The 20959-nt window shown below is 41.6% G+C and overlaps 1 protein-coding gene across 1 annotated transcript; it reads left to right on the forward strand.

Moving 5' to 3' along the window:
• Window positions 1–19800: 19800 nt before the first annotated feature.
• Window positions 19801–20403, forward strand: LOC149211844 (uncharacterized). The gene has a single exon (XM_089388490.1). It carries the CDS (start codon window positions 19801–19803, stop codon window positions 20401–20403), a length of 603 nt encoding a protein of 200 aa, XP_089244616.1.
• Window positions 20404–20959: the final 556 nt, after the last annotated feature.

The raw sequence follows: 20959 nt of genomic DNA on the forward strand, positions 1-20959 counted from the left end.
TTAGACCTTTATTTTCTATACTTTTAAACATATGCCCTATGTAAGTAAGGGTTTCTAAATGGTCCTGAAATCAGCTTCAAACATGTCAACTTGGTATTTTTGCTATACCTTATTTTCTAGGATTTTTCATATTATAGAGATTTCAAAGATATCAAGAGACATAAAGAAGTGTCTCAAGTAAATTTACAGAATTATATTTGAAGAGTTGGACATATGGCACACCATACAAGTTTGCTCTTCGGAAAAGGCCAAATCTAACAAGTTTTGGGAAAGTTACCATAACTTTAACTTGACACATCAAATTTTGGTCAGACTTTTATAATTGCAAAGAATACATATTAGAGTATTATAAAACAAAAATTTAGATTCGGAAGGGCTCAAATCTCAAAGGTATGTCAAAAAAAAGTTCGACCATTCACATATTCTCCAAATTAAGGTTCTAAAGGTACATAACTTACAAGTGACATAACTTTTGATTAGAAGATCCAATTTTTTTGTGGTCAGAAGTTGTAATAAGAAGGAGTATTGTTATTATTTTCAAATATGCCTCTAAAGAAAGCTACTACACCAATTACACCTCGTGGAGGCTCATCCTAGATTCATGAAGAAAGTGAAGACTTAGAATTTAAGTTATCCCAATTAGAGAAGAAAAACAATGAAATGGATGGTAGTATGTTGAAAAGAGTGGATTTATCAAGTTGTGAAGAAAACATTAAAAGAGAACTTATGGATGAAATGGAAAAGAAGATGAACAAAAATAAAGAAGAAATACAAAAATCCATGAATACCATGGGAAATCGTCTCTTGGAGAGGCTTCTTAAAAGGCATATTGAGATCCAAGAAAATCATGACAATATGGAGAACAATTATGTTGGAACTCAATCATCTATGGGGAGTTATTTATTACACTTAGAGAGCACAAATATTGAATCACAAAGACCATAATCATGAATTTTTAATCCAAGATCCATATCATTAGGGTTTAAAATTAGCATCATGGAACTACCTTTTTTTTTAAGATCTACATGAGGAAGTTTTATGGTGATGATCTTATAACATGGGTATTCTAGATGGACCAATACTTTGATCTACACCAAGTGGTAGCCTTACAAAATGTAAATATTGCATCTATATTTACCAAAATGTATGGTATGAATGACTTAGTGAAAGGATAAAGGATTATGTTATATCTTGGTCCATTTTTACAGGGAATTGACAACACATTATGGGGATATTAATAGCAATACATTTTTTAATCAATTGGTCGATCTCATTACAAATCACATTCAACAATTCCAAAAGTTGAGTCTTAGGGTAGAGAATATTTTAATGTATAGTTTTTTAGACCTATTTATGGGTACTTTAAAGGAAAGCATCCAACACGAGGTGTGTCTCTTTGAACCTAAATCATTAGAGTATTCACAAACCCCTCTCCTCAACCAACAAGGTCGACACATCAACAAGTGGATGAAAGAGCAAAGGACTATGTTTCAATTGTGATAGCAAGTACAATAAGCGGTACAAGTGTGGTGAGAAGAAATTATTCTACATGTAATATGTTAGATGATCCAAAATACATAAACTATAGTTTAATTATTTAGAGTTAATATTCAATTTTCTAGAATATTTATTTTGTAGGAATTTACAGGGTAAGTTCCTCAGACAGAACACCAAAGGACACCGCTCACAAACAGATCGCAGATCAATACACCAGTACTTTTGACATGGTTAAAACCCTCAAAGAGGGAAACAGTCCACGGCGTGAGCCAACGCGGCCACTTCAGGCAATTTATTAATAAAAGAATGAAAATTTACATATGCTTCTCTCATAGACGGATTACCCTACAAATGACCCTCCATGATCTTTAAATAGAGATCATGGACCAATCGAGTGTTAAGCCATGGATAGTGTCGGTAATACCGAGGAGAGAATGAACCGTCGGATCACTACATATCGTGACCGTAGGATTGTAAGTTACAAAATGTACATAGTAAAGAAACACACTTTACCTAACTCTATACCTAACTCTATATTAGACCAAGTTGTACTTAACTATTTCCTATGTGTCGGAATATCCTAACATCCCCCCTTAAGAACAACTTGGGATAGGATTGAAGGATTTACAAATATGACACAATAGGAGAAGGAAGGAGACGCTAGAGCCTATCCCCCCTTAGTGACAACTTCCTGAACTCCAACCATAAATCGAAGTTTAGTGAACTTCGCCTCTGTGAGAGCCTTTGTAAAGATGTCTGCAACTTGATCATCTGTTGAACAATATTGCACTTCAAGAACATGGTCATGAATGAGCTTTCTGATGAAGTGCATGTGCAGTTCAATGTGTTTGCTGCGCTGATGTTGGACTGGATCTTTGCATAGTTGAATGGCACTTTGATTATCACACCAAAGTGTAGTCGGATGCTGCTGCTGAAAGCCAAACTCTGACAGGATCTGACGAAGCCACAAGGCTTCCTTACTAGCTTCTACGACACCACGATACTCTGCTTCTGCTGAAGACAGAAAAATGGCACCTTGTTTCTTGCAAGCCCATGTAATAGGTCCTGAACCAAGAGTGAACACATAACCTGTAGTAGACTTCCGATAATGAGGGTCACCAGCCCAATCGGAATCAGTGAAACCAACCAATAGAGGAGCTGCTTCGGCACTGTAATGAATCCCAAACTGAACTGTACCTCGAACATAACGAAGTATTATTTTAGCTGCTTTCCAATGACTTTCATGTGGGTTTTGCATAAACCGAGCAACAAGGCCAACGATAAAGGAAAGGTCAGGACGAGTATGGGTTAGATACAAAAGTTTTCCTACAAGTTGACGGTATAAGGTGGCATCAACTTCAGGAGAAGTACAAGTGACTGAAAGTTTGACTCCAGACTGAAACGGAGAAGGGGCTGGCTTACAGTCTTCCATGTGAAAATGGCATAGAATATCACAGGCATACTTGGATTGGGAAAGGGAAATACCTTCCTTGGATTGCAAGACTTGAAGACCAAGAAAATAATGTAAGTGTCCTAAGTCTGTCATTTCAAACTTCCTTTTAAGGCTAGACTTCACATGGTTTATAAGGTTGGGATCACTACCAGTTAGGATAAGATCATCAACATAAAGAACAAGAATGATAAGAGACTTGCCCACTTTCTTGGTGTAGACAGTATTGTCAGAATGACACCTAGAAAAGCCATTTTCTAAAAGAAAGTTATCCATTTTGGCATACCAAGCTCGAGGAGCTTGCTTGAGACCATAAAGGGATTTCTTAAGCCGACATACAAGGCTGGAGTCTGTTTGTATAAAGCCAATAGGTTGTTCCATATAGATTTCTTCATGCAAGTCCCCATGCAAGAAGGCGGATTTAACATCCATCGGATGGACTTCCCATTTGAAAGAGGCAGCAAGGGAAAGAACAAGGCGGATAGAGTTCATTTTGGCAACAGGGGAGAAGGTTTCAGTATGGTCAATGCCTTCAAGTTGTGAAAAACCCTTAGCAACAAGATGAGCTTTATGTTTATCAAATTTCCCATTTGGTCCATACTTGGTTTTGTAAACCCATTTTCATCTAACATTCGTCCCTTTGGTAGAGGAACAAGATCCCATGTATCATTTGCCAATAATGAATGATATTCTTCATTCATAGCTGCTTCCCAATCTGGATGGCCTGAAGCTTCTGCAAAGGTGTCAGGATCATAATTCACTGAAGCTTGAGCCAGTAAAGAAGAGGCTCTCTTGAACTGAGAACGTGTACGTCGCTGATCTATAGGATCACCGACAAGATCACTTGCTGCATCCCGAGTAGCACGGACCCATTTTGGAAGCTGAGGAGCTGAAGGAGGATCCTGAGAAGGTGGGGGAGGATTTTCATCCTCGCTTTCATCATCTGAAGAAGAAATATTTTCAAAAGTAGAAGAGATAGGGAGAGGTGGCACATCCGCCGAACTAGGCTCGCAGGCCGATACATTTTCAGCAAACTTTACATCTCTTCTAATGATAACATTTTTGGACTTAAGTGGAATAAGTCTATATCCTTTGACATCTTCAAAATATCCAACAAAAATACATTTTTCACTCTTAGGTTCTAAAGCTTTATGTTTCTCATCTGGAATATGGGCCCATGCTTCACTTCCAAAGACACGAAAGTGACTTACATCTAGTTTGATTGAGCTCCATGCTTCTTCTGGAGTGATATTCTTTAAAACCTTAGTAGGAGTGCGATTTATTATGTAATTTGCACAGTTAATTGCTTCTGCCCAATAATTAAGACTAAGTCCTTTAGATTGAAGCATACAATTAGCCATTTCCTTTAAGGTGCGATTCTTCCTTTCAGCTACACCATTTTGTTGTGGAGTATATGGAACAATATGTTGCATTTGAATTCCATTCTCAGTGCAAAAGTTGATGAATGTGTTTTTTACATATTCTCCGCCATTATCAGATCTTAGCTTAAGAATTTGATGTCCAGATTGTTTTTCAACAAAGGCCTTAAAGGCCAAGAACATGTTAAATACTTCACTCTTGAGTTTTAAGAAGTATACCCAAGTGCGTCTGGAGAAATCATCAATGAAAGCTAAGAAATACTTGTAGCCAGAGAATGAAGCAACTGGAAGTGGACCACATAAATCACTATGCACGAGCTGTAAAGGGGCTGAGGCGTGCCAAGAGGCACGTTTTTCAAAACTGTCCCGATGATGTTTTCTGAGCACACATTCGGAACAAACACCATCTCTGCAAGATACCATTGGAAGACCTGTCACCATATTTTCTTTACATAGATTCTGAAGAGAGCGATAGTTTAAGTGACCAAATCGCTCATGCCAAAGTTTTCTCACTTCATCATTATGAGCAACAAATACCGAGGGAAGATTTGATGATCCAAAGTTGTGAAACTTATACAACCTTGTAGAATCATCAGCAATGCCGGTAGCTAAAATCTGTCTAGGATCTCTTAGGTCCTTAATTACAACATCGTGAGGTGAAAATTCAACAATTTTACCTTCACCTGAATGAGTTATCTGATATACAGATAGAAGGTTGCAGGATAAGGTTGGAACACATAATACATCATTAAACTGACCATTGTCTAGATGAACAGTTCCAGTCCCTACAACACTAAGAGATCTATCATCACCAACATATATATTTTTGGTGTTACAATCATTTAAAGAAGAAAACATGGCTTTGTTTTTGGCCATGTGATAAGAAGCTCCAGAATCAATGAGCCACTCATGAGAATGAGAAGAAGAAGATACATTTAGTCCATAGCCAGACCGAGATGCTTGACAACCACATGCAGAAAGTGCCATTCCTGAAGATGAAGTTGAAGTTGAAGATTGCTCCAAATGGATTTTATGCTTCTTCATTGCTGCTTCCAAGGCTTCCATCTTCTTAAAGCATTTGGATTCTAAGTGGCCATTTCGATTACAAAAGTTGCAATGTTTATCAGTCTTCTTCCCTTTGTTTTTATTTGTCTTATCATTTTGTTGAAATGATTTTTCATTTTGAGGCTGAAATTGCTTAGGACCCTTGTTTGGTTTAAGACCATTCTTTTTAGGATACAAATTCTTAAGATTCTTTGGATTTGGTTGCTGCTGGGCGGCTAACGCTTTCTTAGAAGAGTTTCCAAGATTAAGAAGACCAAGGTGTAAGAGTTTTTCTTGTTCTCTTATTAAAGAATCACAAAAGGAATCAAAGGAAGGGGACTTGTAGGTTTGTCCTTGAGAAATGAAGGCTTCTCTTGTAGAATGGAAGGTGAAAACAAACACATAATAGGCTGGTCCCAACTTAGTAAGAATGGAGTAGATAAGGCTACTATCTTCTTTCTTAACCTTAACACGTTCCAAGAGAAGTCTAAGGGTCTTGAACTTGGACAAAAAATCTTCAATGCAAGAAAAATTATTGGGGTCCAATGTAAGCAATTCATTTTCAAGTTGATGGGCTTTAAGTTCATTTTTAATTCCAAAGACTTTAGTAATCTGTTTCATTGCTTCATCAGGAGTATCAAGTTCTGCAATATGGAATCTAAGATCTGGAGAAATAGACATCCCTATCAACCCACGTGCTTGGTCTTGTCTATTTTCCCATTTAGCTGCCTTGTCTTCATCTTTCGGTTTGGTCTCTTGGCCTGTGGCTATTCTGTAAAGACCTTTACTTCTAAGTAAATCCACAATGTAGGACCACCATTGGAAGTAGTTGGTGCTGTCAAGAATAACTTGGCATGGACTTTCCATTTTAAAAAAAACTAAAGCTATAGATGCTGAAACTAAGTGTTTCAATGGAAATATCTCGAAAAATTAGGCTGTTTAAAAAAAAACGGTTCTGAAAACGGCTTCCGGATGAAGAAGTTATGGCTTTTTGAAGAAAATTTGATGAAGTCGCCGACGAAGTGCGGGAATGTGCGGAAATGAAAAATCTGCCCCCACAAAATGGAGACTTGAACCCAAGACCTCTACTCTCATAAATTAGCTTTCCACCAAGTGAGCTATACAAAAAGTTTGAGAGATAGAGAGAGAGGGGGGGGGTTTGATGCTTTGGGTTGCGTGCTTGCTTTGAGAAAGCTCTTTTTCCCTACAAAACAAAAAACACAAAACCCAACACGGACATACAAAAAAAACGAACCTTGTGGCTCGAAGTTAGCTTTAGCCGAAAACTAAATATTTTCAAAAACGAACCTTGTGGCTCGAAGTTAGCTTTAGCCGGAAACTAAATATTTTTCTCAATGTTTCTGATTTTCCGAGATCACACTAAGGCGTAGCGGAAAAGAGCATACGCATGAGAAAAATCCTTCCTTTCTGTTTCTGATTTGCCCAGATCCCATAGAGTCGCAGGGCAAAGAGCATACGCAGAAATGAAAGGTATAGATCCGGTAATAAAAAATGGCTAAATAAACCGAAACCGAAATAAACAGAGAGAAAATGATTGTAAACTGCAAATAAACACTGTATACCTCCAGATCTTAAAAATGACGCAGCTAGGGCTACCGGAAACCTTTTCGTGTGAAACGAAAGGGGTTCCTCACTGGAACAGATGCTCCCAACACAACAGAGCAGTCCTCTCGGCCCGAAAGTAGTCAAAAATAGTAGATCTAGGAAACGGTTGTCGGATGCAGTTCTACCGGCTTCAGATTTGGATCACCAACGGATGCGGCCCTCAAATAGCTCTGATACCATGTAGGAATTTACAGGGAAAGTTCCTTAGACAGAACACCAAAGGACACCGCTCACAAACAGATCGCAGATCAATACACTAGTACTTTTGACGTGGTTAAAACCCTCAAAGAGGGAAACAGTCCACGGCCTTAGCCAACGCGACCACTTCAGGCAATTTATTAATAAAATAATGAAAATTTACATATGCTTCTCTCATAGACGGATTACCCTACAAATGATCCTCCATGCTCTTTAAATAGAGATCATGGACCAATCGGGTGTTAAGCCACGGATCAAGTGTCGGTAATACCGAGGAGAGAATGAACCGTCGGATCACTACATATCGTGACTGTCGGATTGTAAGTTACAAAATGTACATAGTAAAGAAACACACTTTACCTAACTCAATACCTAACTGTATACTAGACCAAGTTGTACTTAACTATTTCCTATGTGTTGGAATATGCTAACATATTTAAATATTGGAGACATTTTAGAATAGCTAATTGTTGTAAAAGATATGACATCTAGAAAGGTGTCATTTCTTAGGAACTAATTTAGGAAAATAATTAGGAGTGTTGTTACAAGAGCATTAAATGTAATTGGACACTTGTAAATGATATAAGTGATCCATAACAAAATTAGTTTAGGACACAAACTTATTTAAAGCTTGTTTCTCTCCACTTGCAAGAGTGTTGAGTGATTGTGTGTAAACTCCTGCAGATTTCATGTAATTTTTCTTTTTCTTATTAATAAAATTTGTGTGACACACTTCTGCTATTATTGTGGTATCATAGCTAGAGTTTTGTTTTGTTTGTTTTTTTGGGGGGAAAAAGGCAAAATTTTATTAGTGAAAACAAAATTGCATGTTGCATTTGCTAAGAACCAAGCATCACGAGAGATAACATAATCTCTGCTTGGGCCTGAGGGGAGCGGCATGGCTAAGGTTTGCCCGAACAATGTTATGGTTGCCATCGTATCGATCCCTAAGGCCGCCTCCAGGGCCGAAGGCGATCCAGTTTGTGGGAGAACGGAGAACGCTGCGGGTTGGCTGCCTCTAACGCGTCCGCCTACAGTGAAATGCACTGTCTACCGCAGTAAAAAACCGCAGAACTATTCAGATCTGCACGGCTATGTATCAGTGGGGGTTGCAGTCAAGGCATTAGAATGGTCCGGCCCTCTCCAAATCTCTGAAGCAGCCCCGATCATGAGCGTATGTACTTGGAAATTGCCGGAAGCTGTGGGTACAACAGCAAACCAACATCTGCATGCTGGGACAATGGAAATTAGGGCCGTCCCGAAGGAGAGAGCTGCAAATACGCTCGAGACCAGTGATATTCAGTTTACCTTCGATTTGGGGCTCGGATCTCTTTTTGGGGGCGGAGATCTGGTAGAAATTGTTTCGATAAACACAGGATCTGTCAGCCTAGGGTCGATTTGGCTCACCCCTCCACGGTCTTTTCATGCAAGGAAAGACAAAGGGCTGCATGGGGCAGATCCGCCCATGTACTCTCATACATGGCCCAAAATCTATAGTTCCAGGCCGGATCTCTCGAATTTGAAGAGGCAGAACGAAGACATCAACCCTAGATCGGGCAGAGTTGCTGCAGATCTAGTCACCAGGCAGCAGCTCGAAGGCTTCAATCATAGATCGGGTCGAACTCCTGCAGATCTTGTCATGCAAAAGGAAAAACGAGCAAAATCAGGGCCAGATCTGGAAGTTTGCCTACAACCAGAGCAGGTAAAAACTTTTTGTTTTCATATTCTGATTAAACCCCCACAGGGGAAAACTCGTTTAGTGTGGGTCCATGCAGGAAGCACTTCTCTGCAGTTGAAACAACAAATCTGGGCAGAAATGGGATACCCCGTGCAGATCCAACACTTGGTCAGTGGTAGGCGGTCACTCTAGGACTGTAGACCGATGGAAAGCTATGAGATTGGGCCAGGTTCCATTATTACTCTAAACTTCAGATTGAGAGGAGGGGCTCCACCTCAAGGACAGCAAAACGGAGACAAGGGGAAAAAAACTGCATCCTACAAAAACATTCTTCAGGGCAGCAGAGACGCAGGGCCATCTTCAGATCCAAGCAGAAACGTACCCAGGCCATACATTGTAGATCAGGCAGAACAAACCCCAGCTTTAAATCTAGATTCTACAAGGCTTGACGATTTCGTCAAATCCTATGAAACACAAGCTCTAATATGCCGATTTAACAACTATTGGCCCAAACCCTTGGATCTATTCCATTGGATTTTTACCAGATGGACCATGGAATGTGAGATTCACCTATGTTCTAAGGGGTTTTTTATCGTAAAATTTACATCCCAGAAAGTCAGAGATACAGTCATCAGTACAGGGCCATGGTTCTGGGGAACTTCGGGGCTGTTTATGACCCCATGGTTCCCGGATTTTGATCCAAACAAAATGACTGTAACCAAAATGCCAGTCTGGGTCAGACTATACAATCTTCCTTTGCACTTCTGGAATGATCGAGTCTTGGAAGGCATTGGAAACAGTATAGGGAAATACATTAAAACAGATCTGGAAAGGATTGATGACAGGATCTATACTTTCGCACGTATTTGTGTGGAAGTAGATTTAAGTAAAGGGCTGCTGGACAGTATAAGGCTGATCTACAAACAACAAAACTGGCAGCAAGTACTAGATTATGAAAACACGGCCTTCAGATGCAGGCTATGTAGGCAGACAGGACACCTACAAAGCACATGTCCAGAAGCAAAGAAAACCAACAAGAAGCAGAAAGGGAAGCAGAAGAAAGGATGGCAATTCTCACCTCCAGATTCTGAGGAAGAAGAGTCAGAAGCAGAGGAGGAAGTGACCCCTGCAGAGAAGACTGAGATATCACAAGAAATGGAGAATCAGAAGGGAACCAGTCCGCATGACAAGACAGAGATGACAAGGGTGGATCCAAGCATGGGAGGCATCAAACGTCATCACCACTCTGATACTTCAGACTCAGACAAAGAAACCATCCCACAGAATGCAGAAACACAGATAGTCATAGCTTCGATCGAACCCTCTCAAGGAGAGTGGCGTAAGGTCGAAAAGAAAAAGGGGAGAAAAACTTGAAGCACGAATCTCATTTGCAGCTGGAATTTTTGTTCTGTTTCTTTTTTCTCTCTCTTTCCTCTCTTCTCTTTTTCTCTTTTTTCTTTTGCACGTTAGCCTCCTAACGTTGCGGGGGGTGCGAAAGCACTCAAGCCTTAGTGGCAAATGCTAGTGTAACTTTCATTATTTTTTTAATAAAAGTTACTGCTTTTTCCTTTGGAAAAAAAAGAACCAAGCATCACCAAGCTATTGGTTGATGATAAGCATAAACATACAAAAAGCAAACGGATTAATATACAATGGGTGAAAAACTAAGTTTTCCTCCCTTTCTTCTTCTGAACCTTGCGCCAACCCCCTTGAGACGACGAAGTATTGACAAGTGCGCGCTGATTACCATCAAGTCTAGTATTGTCTTTGTCTAAATCCGAATTGTCTAATGAATGTGTACATTTGTACCCACTTGTTTCCATTGATTCTGGCATGTTTGTTGTTTGTACCTGGTGGTTCTGTGGTTCCATGGGTTCTTGTGTGTGTTCTCGCTAGGTTTCATGTTCCTATGTTGTCTGGTTGTTCCCAAATACTATGGGTTCCTCATCTGCCTTTTCCTCCTCCTCTTCCTACTTAGGTGGAGGAAAATTTTAGCCTTTAGGCTATTTTCCAATCTTCTTCTTCCCACTAGTGTTTTTCTTAGCATCTGGACACATGTTCCATAGGTGCCCTGTTTCCCTGCAGATTTTACACCTGAAGGCCATGCTCTCATAGTCTAGAATCTGAGTCTAGTTCCTCTGATTATGGATCAATTGAATACAATCCAATAGACTTTTACTGAGATCTACTTCCACACATATCAGGGCATATGTGTAGATCCTCTCCTCCAATATTTGGGTATCTGTCTTAATATATGTCCCAATAATGTTCTTGATACTAGTAAGAACACGTTCGTCCCAGAAATGGAGAAGCAAGTTGTGCAGGTGGACCCATACGAACATTTTGGAGACAACCATGGTGTTTGCATCAAAATATGGGAACCAAGGAGTGATGAATAGCCCGTCGATCTCCAAAACCATAGACCATCTTGTAATATGATGTCCCTGGCCTCCAATGAAGAACCCTTTTGAACATAGATGTATTTCACAATCCAATGACCAGTTGGTCAAAATCCAGTGAAAAATATCAACCGGCTTTGGCCAGAAACATTTGAAACAGCAAATGATGGCTTGTGTTTCAAAAGAAGAAAAAATCACATATGTTTATGTGTTGTCAATTTCAAGTTCTGGGATAGTGTTCCTCTGTTCCACAATGTATGGGCTAGGGGAAGAATCTCTCGATTTTGTTTGTTCTGTTTCTGCTCTTTTCCCCTGTAGAATGTTTTGAAAGATTCTACCCCCTGCTTTTGTTTCTGTTTGGCTTCTGTGTTTTTCGAATTACTGCTCCCATAACCTCCTCCCATATTTTTTTATTTGCTGGCTATTGTAGCCCCACCACGTAGTCTCATATTAAGAGTAATGGTAGATGCTGCTAGGATGTGGTACTCCTTTAAGGACCTGTTGTCCTGCAATGCTCTGCCCTCAAATATCAAATATTGCATTTGGGTTGGGTACCCAGATTAACATTAAGGTCCCAGAAGATGTTTTTAGAAGTATTTGGTAGTGTTGAGGACATACCTTGTTTGATCCAGGTGGATATTGGTGGCCACCTGCCAAGTCCACCTGGACCCCCACCATTGTCCTTCTCAGCATTTTCAATTTCCTTAATTGTAGCACAACTTACTATTTTTAGCAGTTTTTTCGGGTCCTGAACTTCCGGAGCCGTTTTGAGGCCCTAAACGACGTTTTTTGGGGAATCCGGGGGCAACATTAGAACGATGTTGCCCATTCCAACAATGATAGTGCTTGGATAGATCTTTCTAACGAGCTATTGTATGCATCAAACGGAGATCGTATGCCAAAGTTACGACCCCGGGAAGTTGTTGTACCAACTTACCCCAAACGGGGCCCCATAGTTTGGCGTTTCATCTTCTAGGGTTAGGTTTTGGAATGTTAAGGGTTTTTCCACTGTTTCTCAACAATAAATAGGCCTTTGAGCCTGATTGTAAGACAGTTCAGAGGCATGTAGCCATCACATCTCTTCTCAGAGATAAGCTACCATCGCCCTAGCTGGTTTATTTCCATTTCTGGTTGTAAGCATATTTCAGTATTTTCCATTAATGAAATGAAGTATTATTTCCGCTGCATCTTTGTGTATATGGTTATCTCTGTAATTTGTTGTGTTCCTCTTTAAATCCGGATCAGTGGTATCAGAGCGGTCTGCTTTTTCTCTGTTTTTCTTTGCATGTCCCCAACAAGGTCGGGATATAAGGAGTTAGGGCTTGAACTGGTTGAACCTTTGCAAGACCAGCGTCGCAAATCCCGACGGCCTCCCATGGCGGATGAGAAGAAAGACGAGGGGGCAGGAGATCCCATCAAAATCTTGCTCGAAGAAGCCCTCGAGCGACAACGGAACGCGATGATGGACAGCTTTGCCCAGATCCTTCAGCGGCTACCCAGAAGCAACGCATCGGCTTCCAGCAGCTACTCTGGAAACGCCACACCCTTTAAGGTACAAGTTAATTTTGAAATCCCCATATTCGAGGGTCAGATAGACGCAGATGCCATAGATAAATGGTTAAATCTGCTAGAGGGTTATTTTTCTGTTCATGAATTTTCGAGTCGGGAAAACATTGTTTTTGCTCTTCTCAAAGCAGCCCCCCACGTCAAGGACTGGTGGGAAACCTACTGCGAGCAGAAGGATGAAAGTACTGGCTCACTATTTTCAGCCGCACCCACCTGGGATTCGTTCCGGGATGCCATCAAGGAGCAGTACTACCCTGTTGGAAGCTATGAGGATGAATACATAAAGTGGACCACGCTGCGGCAGGGAAGGGACCAAGACGTGCCAGAGTTCAACAATCTTTTACATACCCTTCGCACAAAGTTGGGTATCAAGGATTCAAAGCAACATTTGATACTCAAATACCGTGGCTGCCTGCACAAGTACATCCAGGAAGAAATACAATTCCTAAACATCTCCTCGCTCGGCGCAGCATACTGATATGCCGTTAAGGTCGAGCAGAAGTTTAAACAAAAGAAGCGAGACTTTGGACCTGCGAATCCAAAGCAGGGGAAAGGTGCCCCTAAACCACAGAACAAAGGACAAAGCCAAGGCGGGACAGCCCAAGACAACCAGCCGAAGCTACAAGCAAAGAACAGCACCGCGAAGCCGAAAAAGGACACTGGAAAATGGTGCGAGTTCCATAAGAGCTCCACTCACAACACAAGTGAGTGTCGGGCCAAGCAGTCACTGGTGGCTGAGCTAAAGGTTTTAGAATCCGATGCATGTTCCGACTCTGAGTCAGAACCCGATAAGGGGAATGAAAAAGGGAAGCAGATCATTGATGCAGATCCCAGCGCCACTGTTGCTACCGCAAAGATCCAGAAAAATGAACCCGAAGATCCAGAGGAGGAGGAGCGTCTCTTCCACTCCCAGATGTGGGTAAAGGGCTCCCTGATACAGTTCATTGTTGATAGCATGAGTTAAAAGAACCTCATTTCGACAGGGGTCATAAAGCGGTTGGGCTTACCGACCACAGCACATCCACAACCATACACCATTGGGTGGCTTCACCAAGGACGAGATCTTCGCGTGAGCCAACAGTGTCGCCTTCCATACAACATCAAGCCCTTCACGGATGAGGTATTGTGTGACATTGCTCCCCTTGAAGTTTGTGATGTATTACTAGGACAACCATACTTGTGGAAGCGACATGCTGTGTATGAATCAAGGCCCCATGCTGTTATTATTACATTGGGAAATAAGTTGTACAGGATACCAGAGGTAGCACCACCTACCGCCATCTCTTTGATTACTGCAAAACAATGCAGTAAGATCATTTCCAAAACCAGGAAATTTGTTTTCCTGATGATACGCCCTCAAGGAAAGAAGAAGACAGTGGCCGCGACCTCCAGACGGGGTCCCTCTGCACGACAACTACAGATGGACAAGGTTGTGGAGGAGTACGAGGACATCTTCACCTCCCCGGCAGGGGTTCCTCTGCACTGTTAAGTCAAGCACTCCATCGATCTGACCCCAGGTGCGCCGCTACCCAATGGACCAATTTATCGGCGCTCCGTTCTGGAGAACGATGAAATCAAGAGGCAGATTCAGGAGCTCCTGCAGAAAGGTCACATCCGTCCGAGTTCATCGCCCTGTGGTAGCCCGATCGTGTTGGTACAGAAGAAGGATGGGACGTGGAGACTCTGCATTGACTATCGGGCGCTGAACAAGATCACTGTCCGTAATAGGTACCCGATCCCGCGGATTGATGACCTCCTAGACCAACTAAAGGGGGCAAAATATTTCAGCAAGATCGATCTGAAGTCAGGATATCACCAGGTACCAATCAAACCCTCTGATGTGTGGAAGACTGCCTTCAAATCCAAGGAGGGCCTCTTCGAATGGTTGGTTATGCATTTCGGATTGACGAATGCTCCTGCAACCTTCATGAGGCTAATGGATGACATCTTGTGGCCATTCACCAACTCCTTTGTAGTAGTATACTTGGATGACATTCTGATCTTCAGCCAGAGTTGGGAAGAGCACCTCCACCACATCCGACAGGTTCTCTAAACACTGCAGCAACACAAGCTATGTGCCAATTTGGAGAAATGCACTTTTGGCATGACCCAGGTTCAGTATCTGGGATACATCATTGATGAACAGGGGGTGCATGTCGATCCAGCCAAGATCCAAGTCATTCGGGATTGGCCCTCTCCAACCACTCTAACAGAGCTCCGCAGCTTTCTAGGTCTTGCCAACTTCTACCGCAGGTTTGTGTTGGGGTTTTCTCATATTTCTTGGCCCTTGAGTCGAGTCACCAAGGGAGGGGCGAAAGCAAAATTCTTTTGGTCTGAATCTCAACAGAAGGCATTCATGGAGTTGAAGGATCGCCTCTGCATGGCACCAGTGCTCGCGTGACCAGATTTACAACAACCATTTGAGGTCGAGACAGATGCCTCTGACTATGCTATTAGGGCAGTCCTTACTCAACATGGACATCCAGTGGCATATCACAGTGAAACACTTTTAGACACAGTCCGGAAGTACCCCACTTATGATAAAGAGATGTATTCCATTGTACAGGCCTGCCGACAATGGAAGCATTACATTTTGGGAAGGAAACAATCATCCACACAGACCACCAACCCCTGCAGTTCATACAGACCCAAGGGAAATTGCAGAATGATCGCCATCAGAAGTGGTCTACATACCTGCAACAGTTCCACTTGAATATCAAGTATAAGAAGGGCAACACCAATAATGTTGCAGATTGCCTCAGTCGACCACCGATCATGGCGTTAACCACCGTGCTTAACTCTTGTGGGCACGAGACTTCTGATTGGCCACTTCTCTACAAAAGCGACCCAGAATTCGGCCACACATACCATACACTCTTGGAGGGTCGGCATGTTCCAGATTTTCACCTTCAGGATGCCCTATTATGCCACCTCGGTCACCTTTGTGTTCCTTGAAGCGAGCGTGCCAAGATGATTTGGGAAGCCCACTACAGTCGGGCTGCTGGGCATTTCGGGGTCGAGAAAACAGTGGCAGTTCTGCAAAATTATTTCTATTGGCCGAATCTTCGACAGGATGTTGGAAAGTACATCAGGTCATGTACTGCCTGTGCCATTGCCAAACCGACCATTAAGAAGCACAACCTCTATACCCCGTTGCCTACCCCAAGTCGACCTTGGGAATCCATCTCCATGGATTACATGTCAGGCCTTCCTTCCACCAAGCATGGAAATGACTGTGTTTTTGTGGTCATCGACAGGTTCTCGAAGATGGCCATTATGGTGGCCTGCAAGAAGAATATCACAGCAGAAGCCACTGCTAAACTCTTCTTTGAACGAGTGTGGGTGCACTTTGGGATCCCACAGTCTATCATCTCAGATCGGGACAGTCGGTTTCTTAGCACATTTTGGTCCAGTCTCTGGTCAATGCTGGACACCAAACTCACGAAGTCCACAACCTTCCATCCTCAAACTGATGCCCAGACAGAGGTTGTCAATAGAATGATTGTGCACATTCTGCGCATGTATAACTCAAAGCATCCACGCACATGGGATGAGAGCCTCCCCTATGTTCAGCACAGCTACAACTGAGCTCTTCACAGCTCCACTGGCCATAGCCCTTTTCAGGCGGGTTTGGGATTCCAGCCACTATGCCCCATTGATGTGGCCATGCCATTTGCAGCTACTCACATAAATTCAGCTCATGTCCAGTCTGAAACAGATAAGGCCACCAGCTTCATTGAGCTTATCCAACACATTCGCCAGCAGGTCCATGACATTCTTGAGAAATCAAATGCCAAGTACAAGCAACGACATGATCAACATCGGGTGCCACACAAGTTTCAAGTGGGTGACAAAGTCTGGTTGCATTTGCAAAAGGAACGCCTTACTGGAGCCTATCGGAAATTGAGACCACTCCGATATGGTCCTTACACCATTACTAAGGCTATGGGAGACAATGCATTTGAGCTCAGCATTCCCCCATTCCTTGGCCTGCACCCAGTGTTCAATGTGGACCGCCTTCGGCCATACTTTCCACCATTGCTAGACACATCCGACATTGCAGAACAGCTCAAACCCACATAATTAAATCCAGATTGCATGGAACAAGCTGCAACTGATCGGATCATGGACACACAGATCAAGAACACTCGCCAACAGAATATCCAACTGTATCGAGTTGTCAAAGCAGGCCAACTCCTTCAGCAGGGCAAGTGGCTCACCAGGGAACAAGTTCAGCCAAAGTTTCCTCATCTCATGGAGGAGCTCAACGCAATGGGGACCATTGCTTCCTAAGGGGGGAGGAATGATCTAGGTGGATATTGGTGGCCACCTGCCAAGTCCACCTGGACCCCCACCATTGTTCTTCTCAGCAATTTCAGTTTCCTTAATTGTAGCACAACTTACTATTTTTAGCAGTTTTTCGGGTCCTGAACTTCCGGAGCCGTTTTGAGGCCCTAAACGACGTTTTTTGGGGAATCCGGGGGCATTGGACCGATGTTGCCCGTTCCAACAATGATAATGCTTGGATAGATCTTTCTAACGAGCTATTGTATGCGTCAAACGGAGATCGTATGCCAAAGTTACAACCCCGGGAAGTTGATGTACCAACTTACCCCAAACGGGGCCCCATAGTTTGGCGTTTCATCTTCTAGGGTTAGGTTTTGGAATGTTAAGGGTTTTTCCACTGTTTCTCAACAATAAATAGGCCTTCGAGCCTCATTGTAAGACAGTTCAGAGGCATGTAGCCGTCACATCTCTTCTCAGAGATAAGCTACCATCGCCCTAGCTGGTTTATTTCCATTTCTGGTTGTAAGCATATTTCAGTATTTTCCATTAATGAAATGAAGTATTATTTCCGCTGCATCTTTGTGTATATGGTTATCTCTGTAATTTGTTGCGTTCCTGTTTAAATCCAGATCATTGTTTCAAGAGCTGAAGTCCCTTTTGTGTTCGATGGGCCACACAGCAGTGGGGAGCCCGAAAGGCTCGGAGGGAAGAGTTGAGCACCTTGTGGCAAAGGGAGTAAATAGGGCCAACGAATTCAAGCTTGAGACTAAACCCCAAACCCACCGAGGCGATGGTGGGCAGATGATCAATTGATGCCACACTAGAGGGGGGAAAGGCAGGTTGCCAACTGCCACAAAAAAACCCGGACCGACGTGCCGAATGTAGAAATACAGCCAACTCCTGAAGCACCAAGGCACAGGGGATGGAGAACCCTTGTTCCCACCCCCATTGTCGTGACGAAGTACCTGTGACCTAGCCATCGAAAATTGCACTCAGATTTTCCATGCTCCATTGAAATGTTGACTGCAAGTTTCAGGGTGCAGAAAGAAAATGTGACCAAATCCTGCAGAAGAACACAAAGGTGCAGACTTCTACGCTGAAACCCATCCACGCCTGCCGTAGGGCCTTCCTCAAACCCCATATCAACCTCTCCATCTAGTATGAGCATACCACAAAGTGTCTAAGTCGATAAGCAACCCCAAAACAATCAAGTGTTGACGGACTTGATGCCCGAGTTGCAGAGACCGCCATTGACCAATATTCTTGTGTTTTCACAACTTCCAGGTAACTTGCGACCTAGAAAAATGACTTGTTCACGCCGAACAAGCTCATCAGGTATCCCACACCCAAGATATAGGGCCCTCCGCCGACCTGGTTCTTCAACATCCTTGATGCCCTGCTTGCAGACCATATCGACCGAATCCAAACCCCCATTCTCGCACAGAGAAGACCTAGCTCTGTTTTGCTCCATTTTTCCTCCAATAAATTCAATATATCATATCTACAGTTATGCAGATGGTATGAACAAAAAAATTACAGCTCTACAAGCTCTTGGAAAACTCCATCAAATTTTTCAGTGATTGAATGATATAAAAAATTCCCAATTTTCTTAGAGAAAAGAAATTTATAGCTTTATTGTTAATGTGAGATTTTATATCTATTGGAGTTTGTTCCCCTTTATTTTTTTTGAGCAAATAATTGAAGAAATACATAAAAAGCTGGTTGTGAATTTTTATTACATGAAAACCTATAAGCCGTTATTTGTTTTGTGAGATCTTGGATCCATTGATTAAAGCTGTAAGACTGGGTACCTTTACACGTTTGGCATGGACCTTGACTAGGGTACCTTTACACCTCTGGCGTGGACCTTTATTGAAGAACTTTGTTGTATTTCCACGACACTATGTATCCACTGTCAATGTTGCAAAGAGAAGCGTGGAGACTAGCAAACTAGCATGGAGAACATCATTGATTCACTAACAATGTTAAGGAGCTACATTGAAACATTGTTGCTTTGAAAGTCTCTCCAACGAATTATTTTTATGGTGCATATTTTGCTTTATGCTTTTACATGCATAAGTTATAAAGTTCCTTTAGTTAAATCACTTTTATGTGATTTCATAAAGTTCTTTAAAATATTTTACATGGGATGTATGTAAACATGCTTTAATGTATTTTGGAGAGATAAGTGATTTTTAAATAAAGTTTTTGTTGGAGTGATAAGTGAGTGGAGTAATAAGTGTTTTTTGGATTAATTTTTTATATAGTGGAGTAATAAGGTGATTTTTAATATAGGTGTAAATGTTTGGAGAGATAAGGTGTGATTATTATTGAACTTTGTAATTTAGGAGTTATAAGGTGTAATTTTTTTTGTTGTTGTAAATTTGGAGTGATAAGGTGTAATTTTGTAATTTGTAATTTTGGAGTAATAAGGTGTAATATTTTATTTGAGGGAAACAAACTGTAACTCAAAGTAACTTTTACTTTAAGGAGGGGTTAGAGTCAAAGAAGTCAAATTAACTAGAACCAAGTGCAAAGCTTAGACACTTTTCTCCTCAAACAACTATACGAGGGCCAAGGCCAAGCCCCGATAGATCATTTTTTTTTTGGTGTGGTGTGTTGTCCATCTTCTTTTTTGGTGCATGATCCATCTTGGTGCATACATTTACTTTTACAATGTCCAAGCTGGTAAATTTATTTTCTGAGTCTAACAAACTTGAAGGCTCAAAGAATTACAAGACATGGAAAAGGCACATAGAAAGCACTTTGATTTACAATGAACTTTGGCAAGATGTATGTGATGGTGATGTTAAACCAAACAAACCTATAGATGCAGACTCACTAGCTAAATGGGAGATCAAAAATGCCAAAGCATTAACATTAATTAAATCTTTAGTTAATGATGAAATGTATGTTCACATTGAAAATGCTTTTGATGCATGGTCTGCCTGGAGAACATTTAAAGATTTATTTGATACACAACCAAAATCTAAGAGAGTTGATCTTCAATTGAAGTTTCTTCAACAGAAATTGACAAAAGGGGGAGATGTACTTGAATACATTTCCAGACTTAATAACATTAAGCAAGAAATAGTAAAGGTTGGATTTCAAGCAGTGGATGATAGTTTCATGACTACTATTTTGATTTTTAGATTGCCTTCTTCATACACACATTTCTTGGAAACTTTACAAGTAACTAGAAAGCTAGAAAAGTTAAAATTTGATGAGTTAAGTGAAATTTTAGCTCAACATGACAAAACTTTTGGAAAGAAGAAATAGGTTGGGGAAGATGTCTTCTTTACATACACTAGCACTAGTAAATCTTCAACTGGAAGTTTTTGAGGTAGAGGAAAAGGGCACAACAATCAAAATCAAGGAGCACATAGAGGATAAGATCGTGGTAGAAGTCAAGGCAGAGGGAACAATTTCAGCAGAGGCAACAGTTCTGGTAGAGGCAACATTCAAGGCAGAGGCAACAGTCAAGGTAGAGGCAACAATCAAGGAAGAGCACAAAGTCAAGGCAAAGGAAAAAATCAAGGTAGAGGAAAAAGCAGAGGTAGAGGAAAAGGTCAAGGCAGAGGTAAAGATTTTAATCAAGTTGCTTGTAGAAGATGTAACAAAGTTGGTCATTATGATGAAGATTGTCGAACTTCTATTGAAAAAATTCCAGAGTTTTAACAACACTTGGCACAGTTTGCTAATTATCAGGAAGATGATGGCTCAAAATATTTCTTCACCAAACTCCAGAGTTTAGAATCAACAACATTAGAGGTCTCCACATGTCTTAAAAGTGATTATGAAGATGCGTAGATCTTAGATACAGAGGCAACACAAC

The sequence above is a fragment of the Pinus tabuliformis genome, chromosome 1_1 (assembly GCF_031772625.1).
Source record: "Pinus tabuliformis cultivar Carrire ecotype Pingquan chromosome 1_1, CPIR1, whole genome shotgun sequence".
Taxonomy (NCBI): Eukaryota; Viridiplantae; Streptophyta; class Pinopsida; order Pinales; family Pinaceae; genus Pinus; species Pinus tabuliformis.

Coding starts and splice junctions, on each gene's coding strand:
- LOC149211844 (XM_089388490.1), top strand. CDS start 19,801: ATGTCCAAGCTGGTAAATTTATTTTCTGAGTCTAACAAACTTGAAGGC.